Source organism: Nyctereutes procyonoides, unplaced genomic scaffold (genome assembly GCF_905146905.1).
Source record: "Nyctereutes procyonoides isolate TBG_1078 unplaced genomic scaffold, NYPRO_anot_genome, whole genome shotgun sequence".
Classification (NCBI taxonomy): Eukaryota; Metazoa; Chordata; class Mammalia; order Carnivora; family Canidae; genus Nyctereutes; species Nyctereutes procyonoides.
In genome coordinates this window covers 13,983,043-13,997,049 of record NW_026575144.1, presented here as the reverse complement: position 1 = coordinate 13,997,049, position 14,007 = coordinate 13,983,043, and the positions used below count along the sequence as shown (strand labels likewise).

Below are 14,007 nucleotides of genomic sequence, written 5' to 3'. Positions count from 1 at the left end.
TTTTTCCACATCCTTGCCAACACTTGTTTGTTTGTTGATAATGGCCATCCTAATGGGTGTGTGTGGTATCATCGTGATTTTGACTAAGGCAGCTTTAGACCAATTCTGAGTCCACTTTTGGGATTCAGTTTGCCACTATTGATTATATGAGGCACAGAATAGGAAACAAAACCGTATACCCCATTTTGGTTGATGCTTCGTGCACAGTTTGTGTATCGTGATGAGCTGTTAAATTGGAGAGGTGGGCATGACTAGGGGTCTGGGAGATTCTTCTGTATGAGGTAACTAATGGGAAACACCCTGAGAGTGAGGATGATGTTGGAAACACAGTCCCTGCTTTTCTTCATGTCTCTTCATTCTTTGTCCTGCAAGCCTTTAGCTTTCCCTGGGAACCTTAGATTAACTTTAATTTCTTTATGTGATTATTAATACATATAGGAAAAGAAAAGATGGAGAATCTGGAAAGAGTATTCTGTTCTTCCATATTGTTGGTTATAATGCTTACTTTTATAGTAGAAAGCTTTACTTTTCAACCATTTGCTGTGGCTTCTTGACCTGACAAGTGAGTCATGACCTCCTCAGAGGCCAGATAGTGTTGTTAATAATTAACATGAAAATTTAAAATTAATGCTGTAATTTTTAATGCTGTGTGATCTTTAAAAAAATGAATGTTTCTGGGATCCCTCGGTGGCGCAGCGGTTTGGCGCCTGCCTTTGGCCCGGGGTGCGATCCTGGAGACCCGGGATCGAATCCCACATCGGGCTCCCGGTGCATGGAGCCTGCTTCTCCCTCTGCCTGTGTCTCTGCCTCTTTCTCTCTCACTGTGTGCCTGTCATAAATAAAATTTAAAAAAAAAAATGAATGTTTCTAAAAGTGATAGATACTACATTTTGCAAAATGTTCAAATCTTTTGCCTGTTTTAAAATTGAGTTGTTTTCATATACTTGTATGAAACATATATAATGAGAATTTGTTATATAATCTGGATACAAGTCCTTTGTTGGATATGTGATTTACAGATATTTTCTCCCCATCTGTAGCTTGGCTTCTCAGTCTCTTAGATGTCTCTTGTAGAGCAAAAATTTTCATTTTGATGAAGTCTGGTTTGCTTTTCTTTTTATTTTATGAATTGTGCATTAGGTATCATGTTTAGGAAACCTTTGCTTTAATCCAAGGTAATTTAGGATTTTCTCTTTTTTTCTTCTAAATATTTTGTTTTGTATTTTTGGATTTATGATACATTTTGAGTTAAATTTTAAGGTGTAAGGTTTAGGTTGAGATTTTTTTTTTTTTTTTTTTTTTTGCCTGCCTGTGGATATCCAGTTACTCAGCACTATTTGTTGGTGAGACTGTCCTTTCTTTGTTGTTTTGTACTTTTGTGGGAAAAAAAAAGCAGGTAGTGGCCATGGCAGAAATAATCCAAAATAGATGGATAAATGAATGATAAATGGTATATCTATATTTGGCCATGAAAAGGAATAAATTATTGATACATGCTACAACATGGTTGAACTTGGAAAACATGTTAAATAAAAAAAGCCTGTCACAAAAGATCATGTATTATATGATTCCATTTATATGACATATCCAGAATAGGCAAATCTAAGAGATAGAAAGTAGATTAGTGATTGTGTAGGACAGGAAGGGGGCCATGGGTTTATGAGGGTGATGACTAAATGGTATGGAGTTTCTCTTTGTGGTGATGAAAGTATTGTAAAAAATTGGCTCTGATGATGGTTGCACCTATCTATGACTGTACTAGACACCACTGAATTATACGCTTTTAATGGATGAATTATGTTATGTGAATTATGTCAATAAAGCTGTTTAAAAATAATCAATTGGCCACATTTGTGTGGATCTGCTTCTAGACTCTCTTCTGATCTGTATGTTTATCCCTTGACCAATACCACACTGTTTTGGTTACTGTAGATTTATAGTAACTTTAAATAGGTAGTGTACTTTCAAATTCGTTGTCAAAAATATTTCTAGCTATTCTAGTTCCTTTGTCTTTCCATATAAACTTTATAATCAGCTTGTATTTCCAAAAAAAAAAATCCTGCTGGAATTTTTACTGGAATTACATTAAGTCTATAGATAATTTATGGAGAATTACCTTTATTATATTGGGGCCCTTGATCCATGAATATAGTGTGTCTCTCAGTTTACTGAAGTATCTTTCATTCATCAGAGTTTTTTAGGTTTCAGCATGTACATCTTGACAGGTTTTGTTAGATTTGTGCCCAAGTATGTCTTTTGGGGGGAAGCTATTGTAGATGATAAATTTAAAAAAAATTTTGTTTTCAGTTGTGTATTGCTAGTATACAGAAATGAGATTGATTTTTGTGTATTGATCTTGTATCCTCCGGCCTTCCTGAAGAACTTATTTATGAGGTTTTTTGTTTTTTTTTTTTAAACATAGAATCCTTGGGATTTTTTTTTTTTTTTTAAATTTATATAGTCATGACAGACACACAGAGAGAGAGGCAGAGGCACAGGCAGAGGGAGAAGCAGGTTCCATGCAGGGAGCCTGACATGGGACTCAATCCCGGGTCTCTAGGATCAGGCCCTGGGCTGAAGGTGGTGCTAAACCGCTGAGCCACCTGGGCTGCCCCTGGATTTTTTCTTTATAGACAATCATATCCTTTGTGAATCGGAATATTTTTATTTCTAGAGTTGTCCATGGTACTCCCTTCTCCTTTAAATGTGTGCAGCATCTGGACTCTGTGATAATTTGTTTCCTCACTCTCTCTGCCTCTCTCAAGACTGGGTAGTGGTTTATCAATTTTACTGACCTTTTCAAAACATCAGCTTTTGGTTTCATTGTTTTTTTTTTTTCTCTCTTGCTCTTGATTTTTTTTTTCTTTTTTCAATTTCATTGATTTCTGGTTTTTGTTTGCTTCTGTCTGCTTGCTTTGGGTTTATTTTGCCTTTTTTAAAAAGTTAAGGTGGAAGTTTAGGTTATTGATTTTAGATTTCTTTTTGAAAATGACCTCTCATGCTGTACTTTTTTTTTTTTTTTTTAAGCAATTTAAACATATTCCGTTTGCTTCTGGCTGCCATGGTTTCTCATTAGAATTCTGTAGTAATTCACTGTGTTTTTCTCCTAGGTAACATGCTGTTTTTCTCTGCTTTCAAGATTGTTTCTTTATCTTTAGGTTTCAGCAGTTCGGTTATACTATGTTATATTGCATATGATTTATTTTATTGATCTATTTTCATGTTCACTGACTCATTTCTCCTGCTTCTCCTTTCTGTTACTCCCATTCAGTGAGTTTTTGAAACTTCAGTAATCACACTCTTTAATTATAAAATTCCTATTTGGTTTTTCGGTGTATCTTATGACACTTTTTATTTTCCCGTATGTTTCAACAGGTTATGTTGACATTTTTATCATTAGCTGCTTTGAGGTCTCTGTCAGGTTTTTCTGGAGTCAGCATCATCTCATTGTTGGTACTGGTAGATTGTCTTTTTCCCTCATGAGCTAGAAATCTTCTGATGCTTCACGTGCCCTGTTATTTTGTATTGAATCCTAGATATTTTGAATATTATGAGATTCTTGGTCTTATTTAAATCCTGTGGAGAATGCTGATAATCTTGTGTCGCAGTCGGTTTCGGGTTAGGCCTTAATTCCTCACGTTCCAGTGTCTGTGCACGTTGCTCCCACTGTCAACTTTGTGGTGTGGTCTTGACCTGTGTCACGTGTGATCCATGTGGCCGGTCTGGGACCTGGGCAGCTGTCTCTCTGTTAGTTCAGGTTGGAAAGTCTCTGGAAGGCTGCTCACTAGCAGGTCCGTGCGTAGCAGCACGGGGTGAGCCCAACAGTTCACGGACCACCCTGGGGCTGTTTTCTTGAGCGCCTCCTGCTCTGGAATTCCTAAGGGCTCACTTTCTGTGTCTCTGGGGTTCCCCTTTTCCATTCTCTGATCAGAAGGTTGGGGCCCTTCGTGCTGCCCACTTTCTTGATTGCTGCTGCACGTGGTCTCAGTCTGTGGAGGACCAGGGTAAACTCATTGCTGTTGGGTGTTAGCTGCTTTCTGGATCCATCTGCTACTTTTTACCTTTTAGAGTCTCCACATAGATGCTTAGATATTCTGTCCGGGTTTTATAGTGAGAGAGGCTGGTGTGTTCCTCTTCCATCTTCTGCACAACTACAACTCCTGAGTGATTTTTAAGGTGAATTAGAGATTTCCTCATGGTACTAATTATATTACCTTACATTACTATTATTAATATGGTACTGGAATAATATGTTATTGGAATTCATTTTTGGTAAGTGACTCACCCATATGCTTCACATAGTTGTACTTTTACTAGAAAATCTGGCATACTTTGGACCAAGGAACTTATATTCTGGCATTTCAGTTCCACTTTTCTCCCCGTACAGATGAAGTGTTCACGCTTCTTCAGAGCTTTGTCCTGTCTACTACCGAAAGTGTTTCAGAATTTATCCTCCGACGGCTCACTATGAATGAACTCAGTAGTGTAAGTACTCACAGGAGTAACTTTTTCTTCATTAATATTTGAGTGATTACTTACTGGCAGGCATTATATGAAATTTAGACTATTAATGTGATACTTTCTGGAAAAGCCACCTTAGGAAGCAGAAAAAACTTTAAGCTTTGGAGTTTCATCGTTCCATTCCACCTGGGTCATAACCGAGGCCCTGGGAGAGTTCTGGAGCCTTTCTGAACTTCTGCTTTCTCATCCGCAAAATGGAGATAATATATCCATTCCCTGGGCTGTGAGAATCCACATGGTATGACCTGCCTGGAATACTTAGCATTCCTAGGCAGGTTAGGTCCTAGCATCCAGAGTGTCATTTGGCAGGTTTGGGGCCAGACCAGCCATCAGTATGGGTCTGTTTTTAAAGCTCTATAAGCGATTCTGAAACACAGAATAGGTATTAGTGGGTCTGAGGTGAGCATCCTTTTCTGCTGTCTCTGCTTTCCACATATTTTGTTCCCTGTAGGACAGCTGAGAAAAAGAGTACCTGAAACTAAGAAAACACTGCAGGGTGGGATCCTGGGGTGGCTCAGCAGTTTAGCACCTGCCTTCAGCCCAGGGTGTGATCCTGGAGTCCTGGGATCAAGTCCCATGTCAGGCTCCCTGCATGGAGCCTTCTTCTCCCTCTGCCTCTCTCTGTCTCTGTGTCTCTCATGAATAAATAAATAAAATCTTTAAAAACAACAACAACAACAACAAAAAAAAAAAACACTTCAGGGTAACTGCACTGGGATTTCAAAAAAAAAAAAAAGTTTTCCTTTTTCGTAAATATTTTGAAAATGCCTATCCTTCTAGAAATGTTTAGTATGCTTGATTTTTTTTTTTTTTTGGTTGAAATCTTTAGGGACAAATGTCGAAGCTTTAGAATCAGTAGGTTGTTAATAAATTGAGAAAATATACTTACTTTAATTTTTATTAGAATACTCAAGTACATTTGATAGGCTCGTGAGCAGGTGTGAAAATACAAAAAGGCAGGTTGTCTACTGAAAGACCTGAGCTGTTTTGGTAGGAAGGCAAGGCAACTGAAAAAAAAAGCTCTCTGGAGTGGGGAATGTTAACTGTCTTCTTACTAAGCAGTTATTAATAGTGGTTTTGCTACACCTTCATTTCCAAGAAGGGGTTTAATGAAGAACTTTGGTTTGTTTTGCTTCAACAGTAATATCTTACCTTTATATTAGGGAGAATTTCTGGCATACACAAAAGAAGTAAATTGGACCTCTGTGTACCCATTGTAGATTATAACTATTTGTTTGGAATTTAAAGCTAAAAATACCTTTAAAAGGGGGAAGGGTTCATGTGCTTTTGTTTAACAACATTCTCAGGGAAAAAAGCCCTCGTTTGAGTATTTACCCATTTCCATGGCTGATTTCAAGCTACAAACAGGAGGCCCTGGACCTGGAGAGTGAGGATGGGCCTGGGGCTTGCTGCAGGCTGCTTGGGCACACTGCAGCCCCCTGCCCTCAGCCCCCCAGGGAGCAGCAGCCCCCAGACTGTGAGCCCAGCTCCTGCTCTCTCCTTGGTGCTGCTGACTGCAGCAGTCTGGCCTTCGTCCTCTTCCCTCTGCTCCAGGACCTTACTGGTGAGAGTCCTCTGTCTTTTTTTCAGTCTCTCCTTGTCTCCTGGGTTCTTTTCATGAGCATCAGAACAGCTTTGAGAGTCCCTCATCTCAAGGAACCCTGTGTCTGTTCCCCGGTCCCTCCAGTGCCTGATGTCCTTTTCTCCCTGAGCTGATCCGTAAACACACTCTGTAGCTCCCCTCTCATCTGGTTTCTGCCTCGGTCATGGCTCAGAAACAGTTCTCTCTGAAGCTGTCAGTGACTTCTTTCTCATAAACCTAATGGACACTTTTCAAACCATAGTTTTCGTGACTCCTCAGCCCCAGTGGACTCATCAGCCACTTCCCCCTCGAATCACTAGCCATCCTGAGCATCCCTGACACCTTCCTCTCCTGGGGCAACCCCATCTCTCCACCATAACCCCACCTTCCCTTCAAACGTGTGTTCTCTATTAGAGAGCCTTGTACATCAGAGCTTTAGAAAGTGTGGCTCATGCCCTTCTCCCCCACTCCTGCTGCGAGGCAGTCTGAACTGCACCCCCAGTGTCAGCTGTGCCAGGGACCTTACATGACCATCTCTACTGCAGGCTGTTTCCCCCGAGCTCCCTGCCCTGTCAGCCAAGTGCCCTTGGACAACTCCAGTTGAATTTCTCACACTTAAGCCATTCAGAACTGAAGCCCTTACCATTCCCTTCCCAGGAATGTTCTACCATCCAGCCAATTTCTCAAGCCTCTAATTTAGGAATTCTGACACTTTGCCTCTCACTCTCAGTACTGGTTTTGGTGTATACCAGGTCCTGCAGTTGTTATTCTGTTTGCATTATGTCCTGGCACTTGGCTACATGCCTAACATGTCGTGGTTGCTCAGCAAAAACTGATAGAGTGGATGAATTCTGTGTTTCTGGGTGTCCTGGAAGGCTGCTGATTATCAGTAATTGGTATACTGATAATACTTAGGGCCACCACTCAGGGCTATTCCACTTAGCATACTTTCTCTCAGTTTGTTCAAAACCCTGTGGTGGATGGATTTAATAGTCCCCATTTTGTGGATGAGGAATCTGAGGCCTACAGAGGTTGGGTGACAGCTGGTGGGTGGTAGCGCTAGACTGAACTCTCTGTCTATAAGTCATGGAGATGCAGTTAATTCTGCCTCTGCACTTACCAGCTCTGAGAGGCTAGGTGAGCTATGTGTCCTCTCCAGAACTTAGTCATCATCTTAGGAAAATGGGATCATAACCTCTCTAATAAGAGTGGAGGATCCTCACCTGCCTGAAACAAAGGCAGTTGTCACTGCTCTAATTGTTACTTATGACATGTTAGCCCTGGGATGCAAGAGTTGGTTGCATCAGTAGTTTCTGACTTCCAGGGTCTTCTGAGCAAAGCTTGAGCTGATGAGTAAATTTTGATGTGTGCTGCAGTTGTGCTGAATGCACAGTCTCCCTATAAGCTCAGAGGAGGAAGTCCTTAGTTCTGTGTGGGGAGATCATGGAGGGCTTCTTGGAGGAAATGACTTTTTCTCTCATAATATCTTGTTTCAATACTTTTAAATAAGGTAATTTATTTTTTTTTAAAGATTTTATTTATTTATTCATGAGAGAGAGAGAGAGAGAGGCAGAGACATAGGCAGAGAGAGAAGCAGGCTCCATGCCGTGAGCCTGACGCGGGGCTCGATCCCGGGACTCCAGGACCACGTCTTGGGCCAGAGGCAGGCACTGAACCGCTGAGCCACCCAGGGATCCCCGTAATTTTTTTCTTGTCTGAACTCTCATTGTTTTGTGAAATCACAGACCCCATCTGTTAAGTGTTTTATTGTTTGTCTTTAGGTTTCAGATCTGGATCGTTGCCATTTATACCTGATGGTATTAACTGAGCTTATAAATCTCCATTTGAAGGTTGGGTGGAAAAGAGGCAACCCCATTTGGAGAGTTATTTCTCCTCTGAAAAATGCATCCATTCAGCATCTTCAGGAGTTGGACAGTGGACAGGTAATCCTTGATTCAAGGTGTATAGTTATGTTGAATAAGGCATACATAGAATACATATTTGATTATTAACATTCTGATATAAGCATCTGCTATTTCATTTAAAATAGTGTCCTTTGTTCATAATATCTGATGAAGATTGGGACTCTTGTTCTAATATGAGGTATATAACAAAGGTATGGTGACTTTAATCTTGAAACCATTTGGATACAGATAGTGGATTTGTACAGAGTCTTTGCCCAGGTACCGTTAAGGGACAGTTTAATATATGTAAATAGATATGATATATGATAATGTGACATGTAATTGTGAATATGTGACATAACATATGTACATCCAGCAACCCCCATCCTTGGCTCTCTACCTTGTTGTCTACCCCGGTCTTCTGCTGCCCTCCCCGCATCCCACAGTACCCCTGATGCTGCAGTCACACAGGGGGCACCTCCTAGAGCCTCACAGATCACAAGCACATGCCACATCATTCCTCATCTAGCCTTTCCTTCAGTCTGGTCCTTCTGCTGATGACACCATCTCTTCTAGTATACGTGTGTCAGTAGTGTCAGTAGTCTGGTCAATTCTTTAGGGCCCAACTTGGATCGATGTCTCATTCTTTCCTTCATTGCTCTGTTGTTCTTTATGCTTCCATCATAGGGTTTATCTTGTTTTTGGAATAACTTACATGTAGATGTCTTGTCCTCTGGATTTTAGTACCTGGAAGCTTTTCTTAAACATGGCATAAGAAGGTATAGTTATGAGCACAGACTTTAGAGTTAGACTTCCTAGGTGTAGATCCTGGCTTCATCTTTGCTAGCTGTGTGACATTAAGGAAGTTACTTAACCTCTATGTGCCTCATTTACCACATCTGCAAAATGAGGGTTATTAAGTTGATAATGAGAATTAAAGTGAGGTCATGCATGTTAAAACTTCAGAACAGTGCCTGGCACATAGAAGGGCTCACTGAATGTTAGCTACTTTACCTTAACACAGCATAACTGTTTAATAAGATTGAGGTGACTCATAGAGTAGTCCAGGCTGCTGATTAAAGCAGGGAAGGTCCTTGATTGCTTTAATCATCTTGATATATATATATATATATATATATATATATATATATATATATATATATATATTTAGAGATGGGGAAGGGGGAGATAAACAGCAGAAGGAGAGGAAGGGAATCTCACACAGACTTCACGCTCAGCACAGAGCCCAGCATAGGGGCTCAGTCTCACGACTCTGAGACCATGACCTGAGATGAAATCAAGAGTAGGACACTCTACCTACTGAGCCACCCAGGTGCTCCGATAATCTAATTTTTAAAGTAATTTTAAAGAACTGTCCCAAAATAAAATGATAAAGAGGCCCAGTTACTACTTGTGCATCCTGTCTAGCACATTTTATTGTGTTAGTGCTGTAAAAGGACATTGTGAATTTTTATGTAGACCCAAATCATGAACCATAACACCTTTTATTTATTTATTTTTTTAACACAATCATTCTTAAAGATGGCTTTTAGTAATTCAGTGAGTTACATTAAGGTTGATGGGTACCATACTGGCTAAAAGTAACATTAAATTATTTCTTGTGTTGAGGGTGTTGTTATATAAAATTTACACATAGAGATACTTGCTTTATTTTAGGGGAGTTGGTAAGGGAAGGCATGGAGCAGTAGTACAAAGTTCCTCTCAGGTGGGGACGTGTCTGGCTGGCAGCCTATGGGAGCATTATTGCAGTCTCTCCGGGCAGCTGTTTTCAAAGTGTGGACTCTTACTGGCACTCCTGGCTTCTTAGCTTAGGATGACTGATTTTTCTCTCCCAAGTACAAAACCAGGCTGTTTTGGTTTCCTTCTTTTGTGTTCCTCCAGGTAGATTTCAAGTGCTTTCCATGAAATCACCCATTTCTGTGATCTTCGCAGTAACCCTATGAATAGATTCTCTTACTGTCCCCATTTCCCAGGTGAGGATGTGTCCACAGCCTCGTCCCTGTGGTTCATGAGTAGCTCTGAGCTGATGGGCTGTGTCACCTCCCCAAGAGCAGCATACAGCTGGCAAAGGAGTTATTTACACAGATGCCTGGAGCCTTTTTCTTTTTTTTTTCTTAACATACTTCAGCCAAGCAGTTAAAGTTAAAACTCATCCATAGAAATGTATCTAGATTGGTATGTGAATAGGAAAAAGACCAAGAAGTATGGCTTCATATACATGTGGAGGTTCAGTATGTAGCTACTCCTACTTCCAGGAACCCACCCGTCAAGTTGAAGAGATCAAATGTCATCTTAGTTGGAACTGCTGAATTTTTATTGCCACTTTAAATTTGTTCCTAGCCAATTTGTACATGGGTGGTGAAACTGATTGACTAATAATACTGGGTTTCCTTTTATTGCCTCTGATGTTCAGTAGCGGGCAGGGAGAGGGGAAGGAGGGTGTGAGGCATCCAGAGGCTGGGAGCTCGGGTCCTGATGGTTAAGATTGGCTCACGGGAAACAAGACTTCCATTTTTCCCTTAGGATCCGACACTTGCAAGGCAGATCCAGAGGGTTGTTAGTATGGCTGCTTTGGCTATGGTGTGTGAGGCCATTGATCAGAAGCCGGAACTACAGCTCGACTCTCTGGATGCTGGACCTACAGAAAGGTTCCTCTCCTCTCTCCCACTCAATTGTACACTGCAGAAGCCCCATGCAGAGGAGCAGAGCAGGTGTGTTCACCCCAGAGGTCAGCATATATGGGAAGGGCATCTTTTTGCTAATTGTTGAAAATTTCATTCTTGTTTAGTCATTGAGATAATGAGTGATTGCCCAGCCATGTTTATAGAATATAGGAATCTGAAGATAATGTATTACCATATCTCTGTTACTGCAAAGCAACTGACTTTATTGCATGTTGTTTTCAGTGAATGACATGAAGGAATAGTTAAGAGGTTGAGGTCTATGTGGTTTCCTTGCTTTTTGGTAGACAGGATCTTTAGTAGTGACCGTTGAATTTCTTTCCTGGTAAAGGTCTTTACTGCATGCAGAAGGTACTGACCCAACATGAGGGAGCTGTGACAATGTGTTTGTTTCAGTTCCTTTGAAGAATCATCAGCTTCCCAAGGATGGGGGAAAATAGTTGCACAGTATATCCATGATCAGTGGATTTGCCTGTCTTTCTTGCTGAGGAAATATCACACTCTGATACCAGCGTCAGAGGGTGAGGTTCTGGAACCCATCCTGCCTGCTATTCAGATGCCAGTCCGGACTTTGCAGGCTGCGCTAGAGGCCCTCACAGTACTGCCTTCAGATCAAGTCTTGCCTGTGTTCCGCTGCATGAAAATTCTGGTTCCCAAGGTACAATACAGTGAGGCGCAAACTAAAGAGAAACTGCAGACGCAGAGATTAAGTGATACTTACATATTTCTCTCTTTCCTTTCTTCCTTCCAGCTTTTGACCTCCTCTGAATCACTTTGTGTAGAGTCTTTTGACACGGCTTGGAAAATTATATCTGCCTTAAGCAATACTCAGCTGATATTCTGGTCTAATTTAAAAGCTTTTGTTCAGTTTGTTTTTGATACCAAAGTTCTTACCATTGCTGCAAAAATCAAGGGCCAGGCATATTTCAAAATAAAAGAGGTAACTTTTTTTTTTTTTTTTTACAGGGGTAAAAACACATAGCATGAAATTTGTCATTTTAATCATTTTAAGTGTACAGTTCAGTAGGGTGTGTTCACATTGCTGTATCAGGTCTCCACAACTTTCTTAACTCATTAATTCCCTTTTCTTCCCTCCCCAGCCCCTGCTAACCACCATTCTACTTTCCTATTTCTGTGAATTCAACTACTTTAGATGAAAAGGCGGTCATTTTTTCTTTTCTTTCTTTCTTTCTTTTTTTTTTTTTTTTAAGATTATTTATTTATTTATTCATGAGAGACACAGAGAGAGGTAGAAACATAGGCAGAGGGAGAAGCAGGCTCCATGCAGGGAGCCTGATGTGGGATTCAATCCCTGGTCTCTAGGACCAGGCTCTGGGCTGAAGGCAGTGCTAAACTGCTAAGCCACCCGGGCTGCCCTTATTTTCTTTTTAATTTGTGTAACCTGTAGCACATGAGGAAGAAGAGAGTTATGTTTGTAATTACATACTAAATTTGTTGTTGTGTATTCACACATTCAGTCCCTAAATATTTTGAACCTTCTTCAGTGTCAGGAGTTAGAACAAACTGTGAGATGGAAGACTACATGCAGAAGAGTAGCTGGTGAGCCACATGTGCTGCAAAAATTAACTATTTGATTCACATAATGCTTAAACATTTTTTAATTAGTTTCCAACTTTTAAGAATTGGGAAATTTGCAAGAAAATCTGTATTTCCCCTTCTCTTAGAATGTTGGAAAATTGGACCCCCTGGCCACACCGGCCATTCCCAGGAGTTGCCCGTCCAGAGAGGGCATGCCCCTTCCACTTCTGTACTCCACAACAAGTCCTTGACTCCTCCTGGATACCAAAAGCAGACCACAGGTGCCATTTGTCACCACACTTATGCTTGTTGCTTTTCTTGTATAGAGAAATACTTCTCTGAATATAAACTTCTCCAAAGATCCCCCTGGTTTCTGCTGGCATTTACGACCACTGATACATAGTAGGGAACATGACATGGTGGATGCCATCATGCCTCAGAATTCATGTATACCTTGTTATCCAAAGGAAATGGAAAATAAGGTCTTTTTATTATGCTGCTATCCCTGCCCTGTCCCTCTGTCCTTTCTTGCCACACAGGACACACTCAAAGACTGAGGTCATTGCTTCTCAGGGAAGGGGGGTGTTAACAAATTGCAGAGAGAACTGTACATGTAGAGGGTGATACGTTTTTCCTCCCTTTCATTCTGTTACTCTAGGCAGTTCTTTCTCTTGGAAAGTCCTAGAAGGATATCGCTATCAAAATTTTATTTAGTTTTCTTATTGAGAAAGTGAAAAATTAGCATTTTGTGATTATTGATGATCTCACAAAATTTTAGCAATAAATAATTTTTTAACTTTTTATACTCTGTAGTTATGTTGAAACTGTCATTTGAAGCCATTCAAGTGAGTTTTCAGTAACACTTTTTTTCTTTTAACTAAATGGGCTAAAGAATAAAATGACCATTGTTTCTCATTCCAGATTATGTACAAGATAATTGAAATGTCTGCTATAAAAACTGGAGTCTTCAATACACTGATAAGTTATTGCTGCAAATCTTGGATAGTTTCTGTTTCAGATGTGCCCCAAGTATCTTTATCATGTGCTAAAAATTATAGTGAACTTGTCCTGGAGGCTTGTATATTTGGAACTGTGTTTAGGCGTGATCAAAGGTAAAAGATGCCATTATTTTAACCTTCATAATTCATACTGAATACCTACTGGAATAGAATTAGATCTTTCTTTTGAGGCTTTCAATTAGAAAAATATAAAGCATTAATTAAATTTGGCATTTTAATTTTTTTGTATCTAAAACCTTCTTTGTCAAATATTTTTTATGTGAAGACTTATTCAGGATGTACAGACCTACATAGAAAATCTTGGACACGATTGTGCAGCAAACATGGTTATTGAAAAGTAAGTATGGTGAATTTTCCATATCTAAATATAAATGGAATATTCAAAATTTAACATCAGATGAGAGACATCCTGTATTTGTTAAATATAATAAATGTTTACTAGTAATCTCTACAAAATACTGAAAGAGCCATCAAAAGCATGTTAGAAATCATTTTCCCTTGCTAATATATCAGACCTAAAATTCTTTGCTAAAATTTGATAAGCTTAAAAAATTCTTTAAAGATGAAGAAAAAGTAAGAAGAAATTCTAACATAACATGAGATTTTTTTTTACAATGTTACTACATTGTTGATGGGAATAAATGAATATTTTCTTGGGGAAAAAATTTGGTGCAAGGTCCAGTATAAATAAGAAAATGAGGGATCCCTGGGTGGCGCAGCGGTTTGGCGCCTGCCTTTGG

The 14,007-nt window shown here is 39.9% G+C and overlaps 1 protein-coding gene across 3 annotated transcripts in view; it reads left to right on the top strand.

Moving 5' to 3' along the window:
* TARBP1 (TAR (HIV-1) RNA binding protein 1) overlaps positions 1–14,007 on the top strand; it is an 82,492-nt gene that overhangs the window by 34,550 nt on the left and 33,935 nt on the right. For all 3 annotated transcript variants that reach the window (XR_008662303.1, XR_008662302.1, XM_055308762.1), the window contains exons 13-19: positions 4,388–4,485; positions 7,885–8,046; positions 10,552–10,739; positions 11,106–11,367; positions 11,461–11,649; positions 13,170–13,360; positions 13,533–13,604. Coding sequence is in view for 1 of the 3 variants with exons in the window: in XM_055308762.1 (XP_055164737.1) it covers positions 4,388–4,485; positions 7,885–8,046; positions 10,552–10,739; positions 11,106–11,367; positions 11,461–11,649; positions 13,170–13,360; positions 13,533–13,604 (1,162 nt within the window). In the remaining 2 variants the exon portion in view is untranslated. The remainder of the gene's footprint in view (positions 1–4,387; positions 4,486–7,884; positions 8,047–10,551; positions 10,740–11,105; positions 11,368–11,460; positions 11,650–13,169; positions 13,361–13,532; positions 13,605–14,007) is intronic.